The sequence below is a fragment of the Mustela erminea genome, chromosome 7, assembly GCF_009829155.1.
Source record: "Mustela erminea isolate mMusErm1 chromosome 7, mMusErm1.Pri, whole genome shotgun sequence".
NCBI classification, from domain to species: Eukaryota; Metazoa; Chordata; class Mammalia; order Carnivora; family Mustelidae; genus Mustela; species Mustela erminea.
The window spans coordinates 63600484-63622073 of record NC_045620.1 but is presented as its reverse complement, the minus strand read 5'-3'; the positions used below and the strand labels follow the sequence as shown (position 1 = coordinate 63622073).

Below are 21590 nucleotides of genomic sequence, written 5' to 3'. Positions count from 1 at the left end.
TTCTCTTTTATTATCCACATTAATTACACATAAATACTCAGCAAAACAGAAAGTAATCTCTCTTTGAATGTCAGAATTGAACATTTTTAGAATAATCTTATTCTACTATTTTTAGCCTGTAGACTATCCATCTGCACAATCAATATGAGACCTAACCAGTATACCAAAAACTTCCTTAGGGCTTTGTGCCAAAAAAATAAAATTATTAAGAACTTTCATAAATGTACATTTTAGTAGGTAATTTCACTTTAAAGATTCTACATCAATGAATCCCCTTGCAACAAAGGGTTTTCTTTGATTAAGATTTCACATTGTATTACTTAGAGGTCCTTAGAAAGACTAATTTTGTCACAAAGAACACTCCTCTGTAAGTGCTCTCCTTGATCTGCCTCTGTGAGAATTATCTCTACCGAGAATAGAAAATGCACCATGGAGCAAGAAAGGAATGGAGCAATAGGTGTTAAACTGAGGAACTCTGGTTCCTTTGACCATAGCAACCCTTCTTCGCTTTTCAGTCATCTCACTGCAATCACTTGGCTACGCTAATGCTCTCTGCTCTGAAATTCACACTTTGCTTGAAAAGAGATTCATTTAAAAAAAAAAAATACCAGGAACTCACATTTCAAGTATACCCCACAAAAATTTTTAGTGAGAAGCTACAAAATTTTATGGTGTGTTCACAACAGAGTTAAAAAATACAATAAAAGAGCAACTAAACCGACACTCTACCATTCATTCACTCAGCAAATACTTACTGAGTATCTACCATGTGCCAGGTTGTGGGAGCTGTGGACACACTGGTAGAAACACCCTGTCCTCACAGAAGGGTTTACATTCCATTAGGAGAGACAGACAGTAAACAAAATAATACAATGATTTCAGAAAATAAAAAATTCTCTGTTCTTCTGGGAGAAGGGGTATAGAACAGGAAGCTCCTACTTCACAGAAAAAGATAACTATCCAGGTTAGGGGAAGCAACCCCTCCCAGTCCTGCTCTCTTCCATCGCTTTCCAGCCATCCGCCACTCTAGGAGCTTCTTTTCGGAACTCTTATCCATTTCCTTCCTTAGGCAAGCTCTAGGCATCATCTTAGCAGGCATCTAGCCTCTGCCTCTCCAGCATCTTCAACTTCTCCCTAACTACTTCTATCTCCTTCCTATCAACATTTAAGCACATTCAAATCCTGACCTCCTTAAAAACGTCTCTTCTTTAGGGATGTGTATACACTTGTCTCTGAGTGCTCATCTTTCATTCAGTCTTCAATATGCTTTTACCTGACATCTGCCTCCACCACTCCAATGAAACTATTCTCATTATGGCCACCACCACCATTTTCTAAAAACTAAACATGAAAGCCCATTTTCAGTTTTTATCCTACCTTTATCTTATCTTTGTAGTGTTCCAGAATATTGATTTTTGCTTCTTCAAATTCTCATATCCTTTAGATATTGGTATTTCCCAATTTTCCTCTTAAATTGCATATACAGTAATATGCATTCAAAATACCTGGAAATCTTGTTAAAATCAGAATCTGATTCAATAGGCCTGGGCTGGGGTCCAAGAGGCTTTCAGTAGGGTTTCTTGCTGCTACTCAGGTGTAATCCTCAGACCAACAGCATTGGTATAACCTGGGAGTTTATAAGAAACACAGAATCTCATGCTCCACCCTAGACCAACAGTACCTGAACAGAATCTGCATTTTTTTTTTAAGATTTTATTTATTTATTTGACAGACAGAGATCACAAGTAGGCAGAGAGGCAGGCAGAGAGAGAGAGGAGGAAGCAGGCTCTCCACGGAGCAGACAGCCCGACGCGGGGCTCGATCCCAGGACCCTGGGATCATGACCTGAGCCGAAGGCAGAGGCTTTAACCCACTGAGCCACCCAGGCGCCCCCATAATCTGCATTTTAACAAGACTCCAAAGGGTTTTATATGCCCATTCAAGCTTGACAGCATCCCATCCCAGAATTTATGATTCTATAAACCTGGGAAATGGGTGCAAGAATATGCATTTCTAAGAAGTTCATAGGTGATATTGATGCTGCTGGTCCAGAAACCACACTTTAAGAACCAATGGTTCTCAACATGGCCTGTACATTAGAATCACCTGCAGAATTTTAATGTGCTTGTTGATGTATGGTCCACCCTCCAAACAATTAAATGAAAATCTCTAAGGATGTGGCCTAGGCTAGTTATTTTTAAAAGCTTCCCTGTTTGATCTTAAGGTTCCTAATTTAGATAATTTAGGGGTGCGTTGTGGGAGTGGTTAGTCTTGAAAAGAAAACAGGATGAATGCTAGTCATATTATGATACCGTTATTATAACATTCCTTAAACATCAATTCTACCTAACTCTGCCCGGTAATAGTCACTAGAAAGATAATCACCCACAGTTTTGTCCTAGGCCATATCTCTGAAATGACCATTTCAAATAATAGGACCAAACAAATGATACTCCACTTTCAAAACTCGCAGAAGAAAAATCTATTATTTGTCAAATGAAAAAGACAATTGAAAGATAGTGTTAGAATTTTGTGTTAAAAAGTATTTGAGGGGTACCTGGAGGGCACAGTCGATTAAGTGTCCAACTCCTGGGTTTGGCTCAGGTGGTGATCTCAGGGTCTTGAGACTGAACCCCAAGTTGGGCTCCATGCTCAAAGTGGAGTCTGCTAAAGCTTCTCTCTCCCTCAGCCCCTCCCCACCCTTTCTCTATAAAATAAATAAATAAATCTTTTAAAAAAAGTATTTAATTTGATGCAAAATTAGGGTCTAAAAGATGAAAATTTCAAGGACTATCACAAAGAGAAATGTACTTAATATTAAATGTGTTTTTTTTTATTTTCACTAAAAATTGAAAATAGCTTTTTTCTGACTGCATAAATCCTTACTGACACACACACGCATGCACACAAGTATAAGAAATTAAAACCAACTGAAAGCCAAAGTCCCTAAGATAAAACACCTTTAGCATTTGACTAAGGTTTCCTGCATCTTTTTATAAAACTATGATTTATTTAACAAAAAGTTATAGTGTATAAGGAACACTATGTACCCACCAAACAACTTAAGAAATAAAATATTATACATATGGTTGAAACAAAATATTATAAATATAGTTGAAACTCCTGGTATATCACTCCCAGTTTCTATTCTCCCATTCCATATCCCACCCAGGGTAATCACAATCATAAATTCCAGTGCTTATTTCTATATTCATACTATATATTATATATATATAACACATACACATATACATATGTATGTATGTTGGTATTTACAAATAGTATACATTATTTTTCATATCTTAAAATTTTATACCAATCACATAATACTGTACATATTCTGCAACTTGCTTTCTGTCTTAATATATCTTATAAGGTTTGTCCATATTAATACAGATAATTCTAACTGGATAATCTTCACTCTCATTTAATACTCCACTGAGTATAGTACAGTTTATTTTTCCGTTTTCAGGATGATGAATACTTTCCCCAAATTTTCATTGCTATAAATAGTGCTTCAATGATTCTAATACCTTCCTGTGCACATTTGAGGAAATTTTCAAGGCTATAATATATAGCAACAGAATTGTTGACTTGAAGAGAATCCCAATCTCCAACTCTGTTAATGTACAATTGCTCTCCAAAGACTTTGTACCAGTTTATTCTCCCATAAGTAATATACAAGATTCCCAATGTTCCACATGGTTGCTAATATCCAAATTTTCAGACTAAGTTTTGGCAACCTGAAAGGTTTCCTATACTGGCTTCAGTCTGCATTTCCCCAGGTACTGTGAAAGTGATCATTTAAAAAATATTTTTGTCCTTTTTGACTCTGCTTCTGTCAATGGCCTGTTCATATCCCTTGCCTATTTTTCTTTTTTCCTCTTGATTTGTAGATTTCTATATATTCTGGGTCTTTTATAGGTTATATGTTTTGCAAATACCTTCCCCCAGTCTGTGGATTTTCTACATATTATTTTATGATTCAGAGATGTTTTAGATTCTAATGCAGTTAATGTTTATTAATCTTTTCCTTTTATGGTAGTAATTTAAATGTCTTGGGTAATTTTTTTAATCATCCATGATAACTACTAGTTTTAAACACTGTGAAAATAGCTTAATGTTTTAGGAATCCTAGCACTTTGTGCTGCTGTATGAAAACTAAAAGATGAACATGAGTAGAAACTGAAATTGATCTAGCTTCATTGTCCAAGGTCAATGACACACAAAAAGTAAGAAAAAAAAGATCAAGGAAATTAGATATTTCATCATTAATAAATTAAGGCATTACTGGTAAAAATTTCTTCAAATCATCATTCCGTTTCTTTTAAAGATAAATATGGTGTTATACTAGGGTGTGTGTATATATATATGCATGGCTTATTACACTGTTGGTGATTTCTAAGAAGCTGAGAAAACTGAAGTCCATACGTCAACAGAAGAGGCACAATTCATCCTGAAGTGAAGAAAAAAAAAAACCCAAACACCCAGAATAGAGATTTTAAAACTAAGTTTAAGGAATAATTAACAAATTCTAATAGATGAGTTTATTCATACTCCCAGTCAAAGTCAATTACTTGTTTTTCAGTTACAAAAATCGTTCAGTTACAGTCACAAATGAATGAAATAATTGCAAGGTTAAGTTTGATTTTCATTTATAATACTGGTAAAGCACAGTTTCAAATACAAGTCATATGCTAGGACATACAGTTAAGGGACAAGATTGTAAAAACACTTTGGCAAGGAACTCATCTATGTAAGTGATGCCTGATTTTTTGAACAAATTTCCTCTATGTTTTATTTTGGTGTTATATCTATTTAAAAAAACTGCTTTAGTGTAAGGGGGCAAAAATCCAGGTAAAAGTCATCTAAGTGACCATCTCTGGGGAAGACTCTTCCCCATTATCCCATTCTACAATAACAAATAATTAAGGGATTAAAATATCCAAAAGGATTTAGGCAAACAATATAAAACAGAGGATTCTTACTAACTTTTATTTTTACAAATACATTTCATAATCCCTCTCTGCTACCTATAAAATAGTTTTAAAAACTTTAATAATATCACCACTGAAGAGTTGATTTTTTGTTTTTACTCATAACTGATCCCACAGAGCAGGTTGGGAAATAAGATACAAATTCCCACCTTTGAGGTTTTACCATGAAAAATTCTGCTGGGAAGATGATTTTCCTTTTACAGTGACTTCTCCATTAACCATAATAATGAGGAATAAAGAAGCCCGGGATATAGAAAATACACTAAGGGTTCCAAAAACTCATTTTGGAACACCATTTCGTTCTCTAAAATCATCAAATGATGTAACAGGCAGGAAAGGAGGAAGAGGACTGTTTTGTCTTTCCCACTTTACTGTGTATGCTCATTAACAAATGGAAGTATTAATGAGCACAAAAGTACCTCAAACATGGTGCAAAAAAGAATAGATAGCAAGTAAATCCAACTTACTTAAGTTCTGCTCTCAGGATATGACAAGGCCAAGCTAAACCACACTCCCCATGTCCCACAGAACTTGACAGAGCCAACCCTGCATCATCCTACTCTCACCCTGGAGTGTTTTCGTGGGAGCAACACCAAGCCACTTTCCAGCAAAGTCTTTAGGGGTCAGTTAGGGATATGTTGTCATTCGACCACATTGGCTGCCTCTCTCTCCAGAAATTATGACAGGCATGTGTTTTTAAAATCAGGTCTCCCCATTTTCTAAGACAAGAACTGGAGTGCTGCCTTTAGCATTTTGGCTGTTATTAAACCAAAAGTATTTTAGTTTCTATTGAAATAGTAATATTATAGCTTCTATTATTTCATTTAAGTATTCAACATTCTTTCTTTGAATAGCTTTCATTTTTACAATCAACAAATGTTTGTCCAGCTACTGGAAAAATCAGAATAAATACAGTATTAAATCAGAATAAATATGAGTATTAAATTTATACCAAAAGCATTTAGAGGCCCCAACTAAAAAAGAAATTCAGTCCCACTCTGGTTATATCAAAGTCTATCATATCAAGACTTAAAATTAAATAGGACATTGATCGGGATATGGACATGGATATGTATTTTACAATTTCTTCCTAATACATATTCACTGTAAAAGTTTGAAAAAAAAAGTAAAAAAGGAAATAAAAAACCCCTAATCACACCAACAAAAATATAAGTATCAGTCACTAGCCAGGTTTTTTCTTCAGTGTAAATGTATTTTTAAAACAGAAATTGGTTTTATTCTGTATCAATAACTTCATCGCAATTTATAAATAAAGACATGGGGGGGTATATGCTATGGTGAGTGCTGTGAAGTGTGTAAACCTGGCGATTCACAGACCTGTACCCCTGGGGCTAATAATGCATTATATGTTTATAAAAAATTTTTAAAAATTAAAAAAAATAAAAATAAAGAAATTTCTCATGTCATTAAATCCTCCCTGAAAACCTGTGTTTTTAATGGTTGTATATTTCAACTGATGGATATACTATTCTATTGTAGTTGCTTCCAATAATTTTGTTCTAACAGCAAACATGTATATAAATCTTATCAATGGTTTTTTTTTTTTTTTAAAGATTTTATTTATTTAGTCAGAGAGAGAGAGAGCGAGAGTGAGCACAGGCAGACAGAGTGGCAGGCAGAGTCAGAGGGAGAAGCAGGCTCCCCGCGGAGCAAGGAGCCCGATGTGGGACTCGATCCCAGGATGCCGGGATCATGACCTGAGCCGAAGGCAGCTGCTTAACCAACTGAGCCACCCAGGAGTCCCTTATCAATGGTTCTTAATACTGTCTTAGAAGAGATGCCTAAAGGGAGAAATACCAGGTCAATGGCATGCACTCTTTAAAAGTATATCTTGGGGCGCCTGGGTGGCTCAGTGGGTTAAGCCTCTGCCTTCGGCTCAGGTCATGATCTCAGGGTCCTGGGATCGAGTCCCGCATCGGCTCTCTGCTCGGCAGGGAGTCTGCTTCCTCCTCTCTCTCTCTCTGCCTGCCTCTCTGCCTACTTGTGATCTCTCTCTGTCAAATAAATAAAATCTTTAAAAAATAATAATAATAAATAAATAAATAAAAATACATCTTGACAGGTATTGACTATTTGCTAGATATAACAATTTATACTTCCACCAGCTGTGTATGTGAATAATCATTTCACTGTATCCTTACTTGCAGAGATGTTTATCATTTTATTATAACTTTACTCAATTGTTAGATTGAAATAATATCCCTTTGCTTAATTTGGGTTTCTTTGATAAAGAAAAATTTTTATTTTGTCTATGATAAATGTTGTCTAAATGCTCTTTATATGTCTTTTGTAAATGTTTTATTTAAACCAACATATAATCGTAAGCAAATCAACAAGAAAACACCAAAACCTTAATAATAAAATAGATAGTGGCATACATACAGATTTGTGGCAAATAGTTTCTCTAGTTCATCCTCTGGCTTTAAATTTATATGTTAAATGACTTAGCAAACATACTCCCAGGTATATAGCCAAGAGAAATGAAAACATACATCATAAAAATTTGTATAGAATGTTCATAATAGCATTATTCATAATAGCCCAAAAGTGGAAATAACTCAAACTGATGAATGGATAGACAAAATGTTGTATTATATACATACAATGAAATACAATTTGCCCATAAAAAAGAATGAAGTAATGACTTGTAATGGATGAACCTTGAAAATATGCTAACGAAAGAAGCCAGTTACAAAAGACCACATATTGTGTGATTCTATTTATATGAAATACCCAGAACAGACATATCTATAGAAACAAAGTAGATGAGTAACTGCCTAGGGCTGGGAAGGAGGGGGTGGTAGTGACTGCTTATGGACTCCGGGTTTCATTTTGGGGTGATGAAAATGTTCAAATGTTCGAAACGTCTACTATAGTCTATTAAGATTTACAAAACTTGCTCTAATTTTTTTTTAAGATTTTTTTTATTTATTTGACAAAGATCATAAGTAGGCAGAGAGGCAGGAAGAGAGAGAGATAGAGAAAGAGAGAAGCAGGCTCCCCACTGAGCAAAGAGCCTGATGTGGGGCTCAATCCCAGGACCCTGAGATCATGACCCGAGCCGAAGGCAGCATCTAAACCCAGTGAGCCACCCAGGTGCCCTTGTCTCTTGCTCTAATTTTAGAATTTTTTAAACAGCATAATTTTTGAAGCTATGTTGTTAGATAACACAGAATGTTCAGGACAATTATATCTTCTTGGGAAACTGTTATTAATATAAAATAGCCCCTCTTGACCTGTTCAATGCATTTTGCCTTAAATTCTGTTTCGTCTGATATTAGCAGTACTATGACTGTCTTTTTCATTTGTGTGGAATATTTTTCTCCAACTTTCTAATTACAAGGTTGCTTTTTGCTTTAGAAACATCTTGCATACATATACAACTTAGAGCTGTATTTTATTTTTAAAAGTATGAGATTCTGCTAACTGGTGAATTTAACCCATTCATCATATATCTATCACCTATACTTATTCCTGTCACCATGTATTTTACTTATTTACTATTCTTCCTTGTTTTCTGTGCCTTTGGTTGGGATGATGAACTTTTAATTTTTTATTCTCATGATGTGCATTAAATATCCTATTTGTGATTATTCTTCATATCTTTCAGATTATGTTTTTCTAATGAAGTATAAAGTTAATCTACATCTTAATTATTTTCCTGAAAAAGAATCTTGTGTAACTTTGTTTTCTTCTGCTCTCCCATGTTAAGCTGATCTGGCCCAGACTGATATATTTAAAGATTAACATCATAGATTAAAAAAAAAAAAACACTCTGAGGCTCAACTAACATTTTACTGCACATGTGTGTACTATAAAGCTCTCTACTGTTTCTTCACCTCAATACTGTACCTTCACGACACTTCTTTCCCTTCTTTCGTCCCCACTCCCGCTTTTTTGGGGTCAGGAGTATTTTCATAAATAATTTTTTCAAAGAAGATTTGTAACATTCTAAAAAGATAGATCACTGCAAGTCCAAAAATGTTTTTATATTCTTCTCACATCAAATTGCTGAGTTGTCCAAATATAGAATTATGGGTTCGAATAACATCTTTCTCACACTTCAAAACTACTGCTTCTATCTTCTATTACTTGTTTTTACCAATAATAGGACTGCTTCTTTCCTTTGTAGGTGAACTGTTTGCTCTCTAGAAGCTTTTAGTCAGTTCTTTTTTTATCACTAGCATTCTGAAATTTCATATGAAATGTCTGAGTGTAGATCTTTAGTTATCCTTTTATTCAATACTACCGGGCCTTTTCAAAACTTGTCTGTCTTCAGCATGAAGAAATTTCTTCCTATTATTTCTGTGATTGTAACCCTCCTCCATTCTCTTTATTTGAATTTGCTATGAGTTGAATGTTGAAGCTTTAAAATGGCCTCTGTATCTTATGACATTTTATTCACACTGTCCAACTTTCTCAATTTAAGACTGTATTCTAAAGAATCTCTTAGCTCAATCATTCAATTCATTAACTTGTTTTTAAGCTGTGTCCACTCTATTTAGACCATTTGGCTTTTTCCATCTTGACAAGCAGATTTTTAAATTCTAAGACAGACTTAATTCATTTTATCTAGATTTGTTTTACATATGCAATAACCTCTCTTTTCTCTCTGTGAATATTAATTTTACTTATTTCAAAGCCTGCTGCCTATTCATTGTTATTTTTTGCTCTTTGTATTTGGTGCCTCATTTTGCTGAGAAAAGTTTTCCTCAAATGTTCTTTGATTCTTAGCAGAAGATCATTTCAGAGTCCCCAATTATCTATGTATGCTGTTTTTGTTTACCAGCATTGGAATCCATTGATGTGGGATATGATGCCAGGGGTCAGGGATGTGCCAAAATTTTGTCTTCCTGGAACGAGACTCCTTGAACTTCCTGACAACCAAAGGCTACCTGAGGGATCTCCCAGCCTCCCTCTGGTCTCTAGATTATGCCTAGTGCTTGAGTTTGGATTCACAGGGTGTGGAGGGAAGGGGTCACGGTGGGCCTAGTCGTTCCACATGCACCTCCTTCTCTAAAACTACAGGTCCCCTCCCCACTATTTGAACGTGATTCTGGTTTGAGAACACTATTGTTCTGTACATTTTTTTTTAAATGACAGACAGAGATCACAAGTAGGCAGAGAGGCAGGCAGAGAGAGAGAGAGAAGAGGAAGCAGGCTCCCTGCTAAGCAGAGAACCCAATGCAGGGCTCGATCCCAGGACCCTGGGATCATGACCTGAGCCAAAGGCAGAGGCTTTAAACCACTAAGCCACCCAGGTGCCCCTGATCTGTGCATTTTAAGCTGCAGCTCCATCAGGTTTTATTTTTCCATGAATGTGATTCTTTATTTTTACTATCTTTCAGGGATTCCTGAAATTTCCATCCACCAACACTTTCTTTTTTTCCCAGCTTATCAACTTACTCATATGTGTTTATTATATGGATACAAATATACATGTGCACCTTCTCTGTCATCTTAAAGAAGGTGGAATCATGGATATGCCAGTAATAGTGGTGGCAGAACTAAAGGATATCATAAGCTCAGCTTACCATATTGATCACTTTCTCAGTGTCATTATTTGCAGAGAAGTCTGTACTCCAATGTTAATATGGCTCTTCCTTTGTATCTCAGACTTGCATATCCACTTCTATTTGACATCTTTTGGATTTCTTACAGGCAACTCAACTTAACATGTCCAAAACTGAATTACTGATCTTATCCCCACCAAATCTGTTCTGTCAGGCATCATCCACATAATAGGACTCCTGGAGCAAACTCCCTTTCCTCCACTTATTACCAAGTAGGCCTTATAAAACAGATTTTACTGTTTTCCATTTCTACTGCTATTAACTTTGTCCGAGCCACCACCATCTCTCACCTGAACTAGTATAACAGCCTCTGCATTGGTCTTACTGCTTCTCTTCTTCCTTTCTACGTCATTCTCCCCAGATTAGCCAGAGCCAATGTTTAAAAATACAAATCAGATCATAACATTCCCTTGCTTAAAGCTCTTCCATTTCTTCTTACTGCTGTTGGAACGATGAACTCTTTCATGTTAAATGCTGTATCTCCGAAGAATCTGGAGGCTAAGTCTCTGCTATTTACTAAAGACTTCTTTGATGCCAATAGCTTATTAGCCTGCCTTGGTTCTATGAGTTTGACTTCTCCTTTTCTTTTTTTTGTTCTACTACCTTGCTGAAGTACTCCATAACTTCGTCTTGAATTAATACAGTTATAATTCATCTAAACTAAAATACCTATGTAATAAAACTGTTAAATTTATACTCTTTAGATACTAGGCATTTCTACCTAGCTATATAGCTAGATCCACCCCTTCAGCAACTATCCTTCCCAAATGAACGAGTCAAGTCAAAGGTCTAGGTGCCTCTTAGTCTAATTTGCTGTAAAATGGGAATACTCCCAGTTAAATTCAATATGTGACAAGTTAGTCTAGGCTTTGCCAATGTGTGAATCTGGGTAAAAATCCTAACTATTCTGGGACACAGCTTCCTTTTCTGTCAAATGAAGGGGTAGGTTATATGATTTCTAAGATCTCTTCTATTTCTAGTGGTCACAGATTCCATGCCCTAATACATTTCTTAGAGAATAGTACAGAACCTATCATTCAAGTCCCATAAAAATTATACAGAAGATAATATTTTATTTCAGATTTTAAAAAGTCTTTCATTGAAAATAAAAATAATTCAACTTGAGGTTTCTGAAGACAAGATATCATGGATTCACTTTGCCAAGATTTAATGTTGTCCTCAACTGCCCAATGAACACACACACAACCTCAAGAACTGAAAATACAGTAATGATAATAAGCGCTACTACTACTACTACTACACAGTAACAACTGAAAGATCATACTGGATAATGAGCAAAAACTCATTATAATAATCAAACAGAAACAGGAACCAGAAAAAGAAATAAGGCACAGTAGGTACCAAAGGCTTTTTCCTGAAAGATCAATAAAGATCAATATTTCATACTGGCTTACACAAAGAACCAACATACCCTCCTTGCTCCATTTCCTCTCTTTTTTTACAATAATGGTAAAGGGAGAGGCTCTCTGGATTAAGTTACTAGTCTGATCTAATGTTTTAATAGTCTTTAAATAAATCTTAATCCAAACCATAAACACCAAAAAAGGACAAGAAAAAAAAGAAAAACTCCCCCTTCTCTAATAACATAACTCCTAACTACCTTCCCATCAACTGTGTAACCTCTGAAAATGGGAAGGTATTCCCACCGACACTTAATTACTATGCCAAGTCTGCATACTATTGACGGGTTTCACAAAGTAAATGACCCGCACTGCTTTACCTGGTACATTCCAACTCCAATGTGCTTCGGCTCGATTTTCACCAGCTCAGCTAATGGGTCTTGTACACGCCTTGCTATGGAAACTGAAAAAAAAACAAAATAAGTATGGCTTAATGTGAAAAACAGTATCCAAATAATAACTTAATTAGGACTTCATAATTCAAGTATTTAATTCCTTCCTTCTTCTCCCACACAAAGAAACCAACAATTTGACTAAATTGCAAAGTTTCCTTTTTTCACACAAAAGACGTGAATGCAAAATTTCAGGATTACTTTTTTTTTTTTTTTTTAAAGATTTTATTTATTTGTTAGAGAGAGAGATACAGAGCGCAAGCACAGGCAGACAGAGCGGCAGGCTAGAGGCAGAGGGAGAAGCAGGCTCCCTGCCTAGCAAGGAGCCCGATGTGGGACTCGATCCCAGAACGCTGGGATCATGACCTGAGCCGAAGGCAGCCGCTCAACCAACTGAGCCACCCAGGCGTCCCTCAGGATTACTTTTGTTATCAGAATCTGTAGGCATTCTGGAGCACAAACAGATTGAAAGGTTAATACATCTAGAAAAAGAGATATAACACTTACTTGCTATACTTAAATAATCACCTGTTCATTCTTCAATCAGAGCATATCAGCGCACCTCACACTTTAACAAACAAGTCGATATTTCACTTTTAAATAATCCTGCATCATGACATATATTTGCAAATCAAGTATGTTATTAGGACTAGGTCCTGATAGTGATGAGTAATGGATGGAATCATACTTTACTGCAACTGGAGACCAAGTCAGTTGGCTCATGAACACACTTGTATTGCCTTAGATGTCATTGCAAGAGTAACTGTGAAGTGATCTGAATCTCAGCTGCTTGTCTCTGAACACACTCACTCACAGTTCTAAATCACATCTCTTTCCTGACCATAACAATCCATGGTCAAGAGGTCTGAGTTAGCTTCCAATATCCCTTTATCTGTTGTCATGTTTTTACTTGGTCATCATTTCTCATCTTTTTCTTATGAAATGGTAACAAAATTTCATACCTAATTTAACTTATAAGATAGATTTAGTGGGAGAAAAGAAATTTGGTATGAATATTAAGGATACTTCTAAGGGTAGCTCTTTTTTTTTCTTTTCCCAAGTGGTATAGTTACATTGGGTCCTTACATACAAACAGCTTTCATTTTCTAAATGCGAGAAAGCTAGTCAGTGTCATATTCTCACACAGAAAGTTGGATGAAATATAAACCCATTCAGTGAAAACTTTAAGGCCATCAAAGGAGATCTCATGCCTGTTCTTGTGTTATTAAACTGTTCAAGGTCTGGCAACAGACGCCACCACTTGCAAGTTACTATCGGATCCTCCTGTCACTGATTTGTACAATCTCTTCATCAGAGATAAGCTCTATGCTGAACATTCAGTTCACTGCATGGACATTCAAGTCTTTTTCAGGTATTTTATTATCACTTCTCACAAACAGTGACAATGGCAGCTTGCAAAGCCAGCTTAGAAAGCAATAAGCTGGTGTCATACAATCTGCCTATTTCCTCACTGAAGAAGATGCAGACTCCTGGCTCCAAGGCCTTCACATATATTTTCTTGTCAAACCTCACAACAGGTTAATGGGTGCAAGTGCTGCAGGTTATAGGGGAGCTGCTTCCCCCAGTAATCACATGTATAATTACACAGTGAGAGTAGATGCCACCAGGGAAACATCTGATAGTCTCTGGAAGAAAAGATCATATTTTTATTCTAATCTTCAAAAATATAATCCAATAAGACTGATTTTCACATACAAACATTGCCAAAATACTTTCAGGTTAAAAACAAAACAAAACAAACAAAACACAACAACCCACAACAGGTAACCAAGTGAAAGACACAGGCATCAGAACAGTCACTGTAGGAAGGTACCAAAATTTCAAAAAACAGTTATTAATAATAGGTAAATCTCGGAGGAGTCAAGATGGTGGAGAAGTAGCAGGCTGAGACTACTTCAGCTAGCAGGAGATCAGCTAGATGGGTTATCTAAAGATTGCAAACACCTACAAATCCATCAGCAGATCGAAGAGAAGAAGAACAGCAATTCTAGAAACAGAAAAACAACCACTTTCTGAAAGGAAAAGAATGGAATCTGGGGCCACAAACAGAAGAGAGTGACTGGTTTTCATTTCCATTTTTAACTCTATATTTTCTATTGCAAATAACATAAATAATAGTAACAAAATCATGACACACTCTATTGAATAACAAATTAGAGAACTTTTAATGCTTTCTAAAATAATAAAATTTAATTATGTTCCTAAAAAATAAAATAAAATAAAATAACAGGTAAATCTCTCAAATCTACCCCTCCAGGAAAACCCACATTACGAAAATCTAAACTTAGAAACTGGTTAGAGCAGTTGCACAATTTGTTAAGTGTGAACAGGTTTCTCTTTTAAAAATTTTTTTAAGTATATAAAAGGACTTTAACCTATTTTCTACCTGGTTCCTCCTAATAGGTTCACTGCTAGCCTCTCCTTTGTTCATACTGATTTGCTAAATGACAGTTTCTAGATGACACATTAATTCTCCTGTAAGTCCTAAGAGCCTCTGGAGTTACAAAGCCCTCAGTAAACAACCTCTACATAGACCCTAATGTTTCTAGAATTGGTATTTTGCTTTCAGATGCTACTCACTCTACAGAACATAAAAACTCAAGAAAGCATAGAAGAGATGGGAGATAGGAGAAAGAGGAAAATGAACATTGTTCATCTGAAGGATGTTCATTGTTCACAAAGGAGGAATCTAAACACGGTTTAAAGGAAAACTGGAAAGCTGTATGTCCAGGCTTTCAAAAGAAGATGGTGCTGGCAGGATAAACAAGAAAGGAATTAATTAACAGTAATAATGGACACCCGTAGGTTGAGAATGATCGGGCTGACAAAAGATTCCTGAAATTAGGATACAGATAGGTAGCTCAGGTAAAAGAAGTCTTATAGAGTGCTGATAAAGAGAATGAAGACAAAGGAAGAGTCAGAGCCCAAAAGTTGAGGGCATGTGCACATTGTGAGATAGAGAAGAAAAGATGGACACAGTGAAAGAGTGTGAAACTAAATAGTGAGGAAAGTAGCAACAGAAGTAAAAAAAAATTCTAGAAATGTTTAGCATAGTAACCATATGTCCGCAAATTTTTACTACTGTGTGGTATATATTCAAGAAAAATGAAAACATATGTCCACATAAAATTTTGTATATGAATGTTCATAGCAGCATTATTTATAACAGCCAAAAAAGTGAAAACAACCCAAATGCCCATCAGCAGATAAATGGATGAACAAAATATGGTATACCCAAATAATGGAAAATTATTTGGCAATGGGAAGGGATGAAGTGCTGATACATGCTACAGTGTGAATGAACTCTGAAAACATTATGATAGTGAAAGAAGCCAGTTACAAAAGACCACATGTTGTAATGATTCCATTTATATGAAATGTCTGCAGTAGGCAAATCCATAGAGATGGGAAGTAGATCAGTATTTATCAGGGGGTAGGGGAAGAGGGCAAGGGGGACCGACTGCTAATGGGTGCTGGGTATCTATTTGGAGTGATGAAAATGTTCTAAAATTGGATGGTGGCGATGGCTGCACATTCTGACTGTACTAAAAAACACTGACTTACACACTTTAAAAGGGCAAATTTTATGCTATTAAATTATATCTCAATGAAGCTGTTATATATTTTTTCAATGTAGTATATCCAAGCATAAGCCAATACTATTTTGCCCACATAATGTCAATATATTTCTATGTCACTGTTACTATTCACCATTGTTCAGAAAATTCTAGTCAGTACAGCTGGACAAGGAAAAAAAGATGGTTATCATTACTGAAAAGATTTGATGGGTCCGTAATCAAAGGAGCAAGACTGATACAAAGCGAAAGTCAAGCAAAGCTTTATTTCGCGCCAAGCATTGAGAATCAAACTGACTGGTCGGGGCCGTCTCTTACAGAGAGGGTAACCCCTCTCTGCCTTGCCAACTAACTTTAAAAGGGCAAAGGCCATGTGGTTGAGCCTGGCCACACACAGGTGGCCAATGAGATTGTAGCACACAGAGAAAGCTGTCCAGTAATGCTAGGTCACACACAAGTGACCACTTGAATCACAATTTACCCTATAGTAGATATTTGAACTAGCCTATCACCTTGGTCAGAATTGGCACCCAAAAGGCACCCGAAAGTGGGGCCCACACTCCTCGGTAGCTAGGGAGACAGTATGCACCCCCACTGATTGGATGTCTCCACCTGGCCTGACCCACCCTTGTATTTGGGCTCTGTTACCTGGGACTGGTTTCCCGAACTTGCTTTTAAGTAAGTCCCCTGGTGGCAGGGGAGGGCAGGGTCAGTTTAAGTTTTAATGCATAAACAACAAAATCACTGTTTAACCGGATGGCATCGATGGCATCGCTCTGGCTAAATAAGTCCTTATAGACTGAAACTAGATTACTATTTACTGATGATGTTTGACTACTTTAGAAAACCCAAACAAGTCAACTGAAAAAATACCAGAACTCAGATTTCAACTGGCTGGTTTAAAAACACCCAGCGCCTGCATGGCTCAGTGGGTTAAAGCCTTTGCCTTTGGCTCAGGTCATGATCTCAGGGTCCTGGGATTGAGCCCTGCATCGGGCTCTCTGCTCAGCAGGGAGCCTGCTTCCTCCTCTCTCTCTCTCTCTGCCTACTTGTGATCTATCGGTCAAATAAATAAAAATCTTTAATAAATAAATTAATTAATTAAAAAAAAATAAAAACACCCAGGCAATAACTGATAGAGTACCATATGCCATCAACAACCAATAAGAAAATATTGTGAAGGGCAATCCATTTACTCTCTCTCTCTCTCTCTCTGTGTGTGTGTGTGTGTGTGTGCTGCCTGTGAGTAATAAAGTATACAGAACTTGGATTAAGGTGACAATTTAACAGAATTTCAGTTAAATGGCTCCAAAGTATATATGAAAAAAGGAAATGCATAAGAAAAATACAATTAAAATTTAAAAAGTATAAGTCACATCACAAGCCACTGTAACTGATAGTCTTGCACTGTGGCAAAGTGAGACCAAGGAAAAGAAGACTAAAAATACACATAGGAATTTCATCTTTAATATATGATAATCTGTTAAATGGTAATAATGTAACTCAGTGGGGAAAGGGAGACAACTAAACCACTACTGAACAAAAAGTTAAGCATTAGAGGAAAAAAATAGGTTACTTACACCCAAAGGAGGGGTGAGAGACTGAGTGCTCTCATAGGTCCGTAAGCAGAGCTACCTCCTATGGTTAGGCAGGATGTCTGGTGCACAGACCTGCACAACCACATGAAGTGACCCTGAAAGCACCACCCCCCTCATTCAAAATGTATCTTCTATCCGAAGGAGAAAAAGGGTTCTATGGGTTTTGGTCTTCAGTTCTCTGAAATATCTAGAATCTAAAAGCCATTCTAAAGCAAATAAACTTAATGCTTGAAAAACTGTACTAAACTGCATTCTCCTAAGAATTTACCTTATTTTGTTATCTAGGAATATCAAAGTGAAAATTTTTATTTGTAAAGTCCCATACTCCCCTCATTTTCCCCTTCTCCTTGCCCTCAGACAGCAACAGAGGCAGATAAGACTTCCCAGGGTGTTTTTTCATTCAACAATTCCAAATAAGAATTTTTTCATTATAAAACTTAGTAAAATGTTGTTTCAATAAATGATCTTGATCCCCTAATTAATGATTTCATTTTTGAACAAGAAGCAGACTAATCTATTGGCCAGATAAAAATATTCCTTATCTTAATTGTAGTGTCAGTGGTTGTGGTAACCTGATTAGTTTAAGCTTTTCAAAATTCACAGATGAATTCAAGAATTCACCTAAAAAGGTGACTATTATTTTATGTCAAGTTCATTTAAGTGAATAAAATACCTTTCTTTTCTCTAAGGATGTAAAAGTTTTTCTTCCATCTATATAGTCTTTACTTCCTCCTGGTGGCTTTCGCACTACCGCCACATCTGTCTTCAACAGTGTTAAGTCTCCTCACATGATAGTGACCCTTGACTGTCCACCAGGGCCAGGGTACCAAGAAGCTGACTGTAAGTGCTTTGCCTAAATGTGAAGTTTATCAACTGTGGGCTTCATTATATGATGATCTGGCTCATTTCTTGTGGACCTCTGATCTTTTCATTAGTTTCATTAGGTATTTTCTCTTGTGCGGGTCAGTATTCCCCTATCTCCTGCATGGAAGATTTAGTCTTAAGATCTTTACATCAGCATGTAAATAATTATTTAATATGTCTTTTTTTCAGCAGCTATTCCCATTATTATGTATAACCTGTGTCCTCCAGCAGAGAGACTTTCTGTTTAACCCTCTCCAGAGGAAAAAATTTCCGGTCTTCTATAAAGAAGAAAGAAGGAGAGTCACTCAACTGTGTGGAACAGGAAATCTAACAATTTTGGTTTTTTTAATTGATGTGAAATTCACATAACATAAAATTAACTATTTCCAAGTGTACAATTCAGTGGCATTTATTATACTTACACTGTTGTACACACCACTACTTCTACCAAGTTCCAAAACGGTTTTAGTGCCCCAGAAGAAAACCTTGCACCCATTAAAGTAGTCCCTCTTCATTTTCCCCTCTTCCCAGTGCCTGCTTTCTCCATCTATAGGTTAGGCTTATTCTAGACATTTCATATAAATGTAACCATACAGTTTGTGGCCTTTTGTGTTTGGCTTCTTTCACTTAGCATGTTTTCAATGTTCACCCACCTTATGGCACACATCAGTACTCATTCTTTGTTATGACTAAAAATAGTACCTCGTTGTATGGATATACCACCTTTTGTTTATCCACCCTTCCAGTGATGGACATTTGGGTTGTTTCCAGCTTTTGGCTATGTGAATAGTGCTGCTATGAGCACTGTGTACAACTATTTGAGTCCTTGTTTTCGACTCTTCTGAGTATATACTGAGGAGTGGAATTGCTGGGTTAAATGGTATTCTGTGTTTAATTGCATCCAACTGCTTTCTACATAGAACTTTCAATCAATCCTCTCACTTAGGCCTACCTGCAGCCCTCCCAAGATAATTCTAAAGGTAACTTGGTGCATGCATTTCCCAAACCTATAAGGGTTCCATGAGCATTTCAGATTAGTTCTTGGTTTTCTACAATGCTGTCTTAGTATTCAACTTTCTCAAGTTGGCTAGATCACTTATTATTCAGCCATTTGCTTTCCCATTTCAAAATGATTATTGCTGTTCTTTCCTCTCCCTTCCTTGTCCTAGTAAGTTTGTGCCTTCTTTCCATCACGCTACTGTCACTTTTACGGGAGTTTAGAAAGGTATGTAAAGGAATACTCAATCTTCTATTTTAAATCAGAAATCCATAATAAACATTTTAATATCATCTACGTACTATTCTATCCAATTTAAATGCCTCTCCAGTATAATGAACTTATTATGGGGGACTGTAAGAATATATAAGGATAACCTCTGCTCTCAGTAAGCTGAAAAACTGGTCAAGAAGATACAGTAATATGAAGGTCATCTTCTTACATATGTTTAACACTGCATGAATGTTAAGGTTCTGTTATATTCTGCTATAGTAAACTTACAGAGGGCTGAAAAGGAAAACCCACACCCAGAGGTAGGACAGGTCTCATATGAATTATAAAGTCATCCCTGCCATCAATCACTAGAAATGAAGAATTGAGGAAGAAATGAACTCTAGAAAACCTAGCGTGGAAACTCTGAGCTTCTTTCAATAATTGCTTCCAGGATCAGTTCTTGAAGGCTCAAAATGTCTATGTGGATGTTTTGAGTTGACAGGGATCAACATAGTCATTGCCAGGTGAAAGCAAGCTGAGACATAGCAGGAAGGCATACCTGCAGTGAATCCCAAATTGAACACACAAACAGACTTTGGAATCTGAGTAATTCGGGCCATATAATAATTCTTCTTTTTGTTATCGCCTATTTTCAGACAGTCTTGTTGGAATGTTACAATCTTGTCTCACCTGTAACACCATTGACAGTTATGCACCCACATAGGCCAGTGGTGAAGAGGAAACAGTAGCCCCCTTAGCAGTGGGAGGTCTGAGAGACTGCCACTCCCTAGACAATATTTCTTTCAAATGTTCTTTTGTAAGATTCCCTATCAGTGCCAACTTGAAAGTTCTGAATTGAATTTTAATTTATTTTTTGACAGAGAGAGAGAGTGGGGGAGGGGCAGAGGGAGAGGAAGAGAGAGAATCTTAAACAGGCTCCACACTCAGTATGGACCCCAACGTGGGGCTCAATCTCGGAACCCTGAGATCATGACCTGAGCCAAAAATCAAGAGTTGGGACACAACTGACTGAGCCACCCAGGCACCCCTGAATTTTATCTTTTAATTTAAAAAAGTATCCTTTTATTATACAAGTACACAAGTATTATATATGCACTTATTGATTATGTGGACACTTTAAGCCTTGGTTTATAAGAATAAAACAAAATAATCCTGGTAATGCATTTGTTTGCACAATGTTTCTCCTATATTAAGTGCTTTAAAAGATTAGTATTAGCAGCTCCCACTATGATTACTGTATCTCCTCCTACTACTATTATTGCTCTTGTTATTATAAGGTCAGTACCAAAAGAGCACAGGCAAGGAGGCAGAGACCACACTGTGCTGTTGTGATAGGAAAAAGCTTCACAGAAGGACCAAGATTTTGAGCTGGGATCTGAGTTTGAGAAGATGATCATTTTAGACAGAGGATATCATGGAACAAAAATCAATTCGACAATTGAATGGAAACTACAAGCTCTTTTGAATGTAAGAAATAGGTTTTTAGCCTCAGACTAATGCAAAAATTTTCAAATATGTTATCTCCAAGTATAGATTTCAAGAACAGTCAATGAAACCTGATGAGAATATTTAAGGAAGATTTTACTTTTTTAAAGATTTTACTTATTTGAGAGAGAGAAAGTGCACAAGAACACAAGAGGGGGTAAGGGACAGAGGGAGAAGTAGACTCCCTACTGAGCAGGAAGCCCAATGTGGGGCTCTATCTCCAGACTCCAGGATCATGACCAAAGCCAAAGGCAGACGCTTAATCAATTGAGCCACCCAGACGCCCCTTAAGGAAAAATTTTAAATGAAGAAGTCCCTTCTAAAAAAGTAGTCTAAATATCCCACTATCACAGAGAGAGATGCTCAGATTTAATAATTTGATTTTAATACAAATTACTTTCACTAGATGTAT

The 21590-nt window shown here is 36.5% G+C and overlaps 1 protein-coding gene across 2 annotated transcripts in view; it reads right to left on the bottom strand.

Annotated features, from left to right (window-relative positions):
- SRBD1 (S1 RNA binding domain 1) overlaps positions 1-21590 on the bottom strand; it is a 203099-nt gene that overhangs the window by 71099 nt on the left and 110410 nt on the right. For both annotated transcript variants that reach the window (XM_032351862.1, XM_032351863.1), the window contains exon 16: positions 12333-12415. In XM_032351862.1, coding sequence (XP_032207753.1) covers positions 12333-12415 — 83 coding nt within the window. The remainder of the gene's footprint in view (positions 1-12332; positions 12416-21590) is intronic.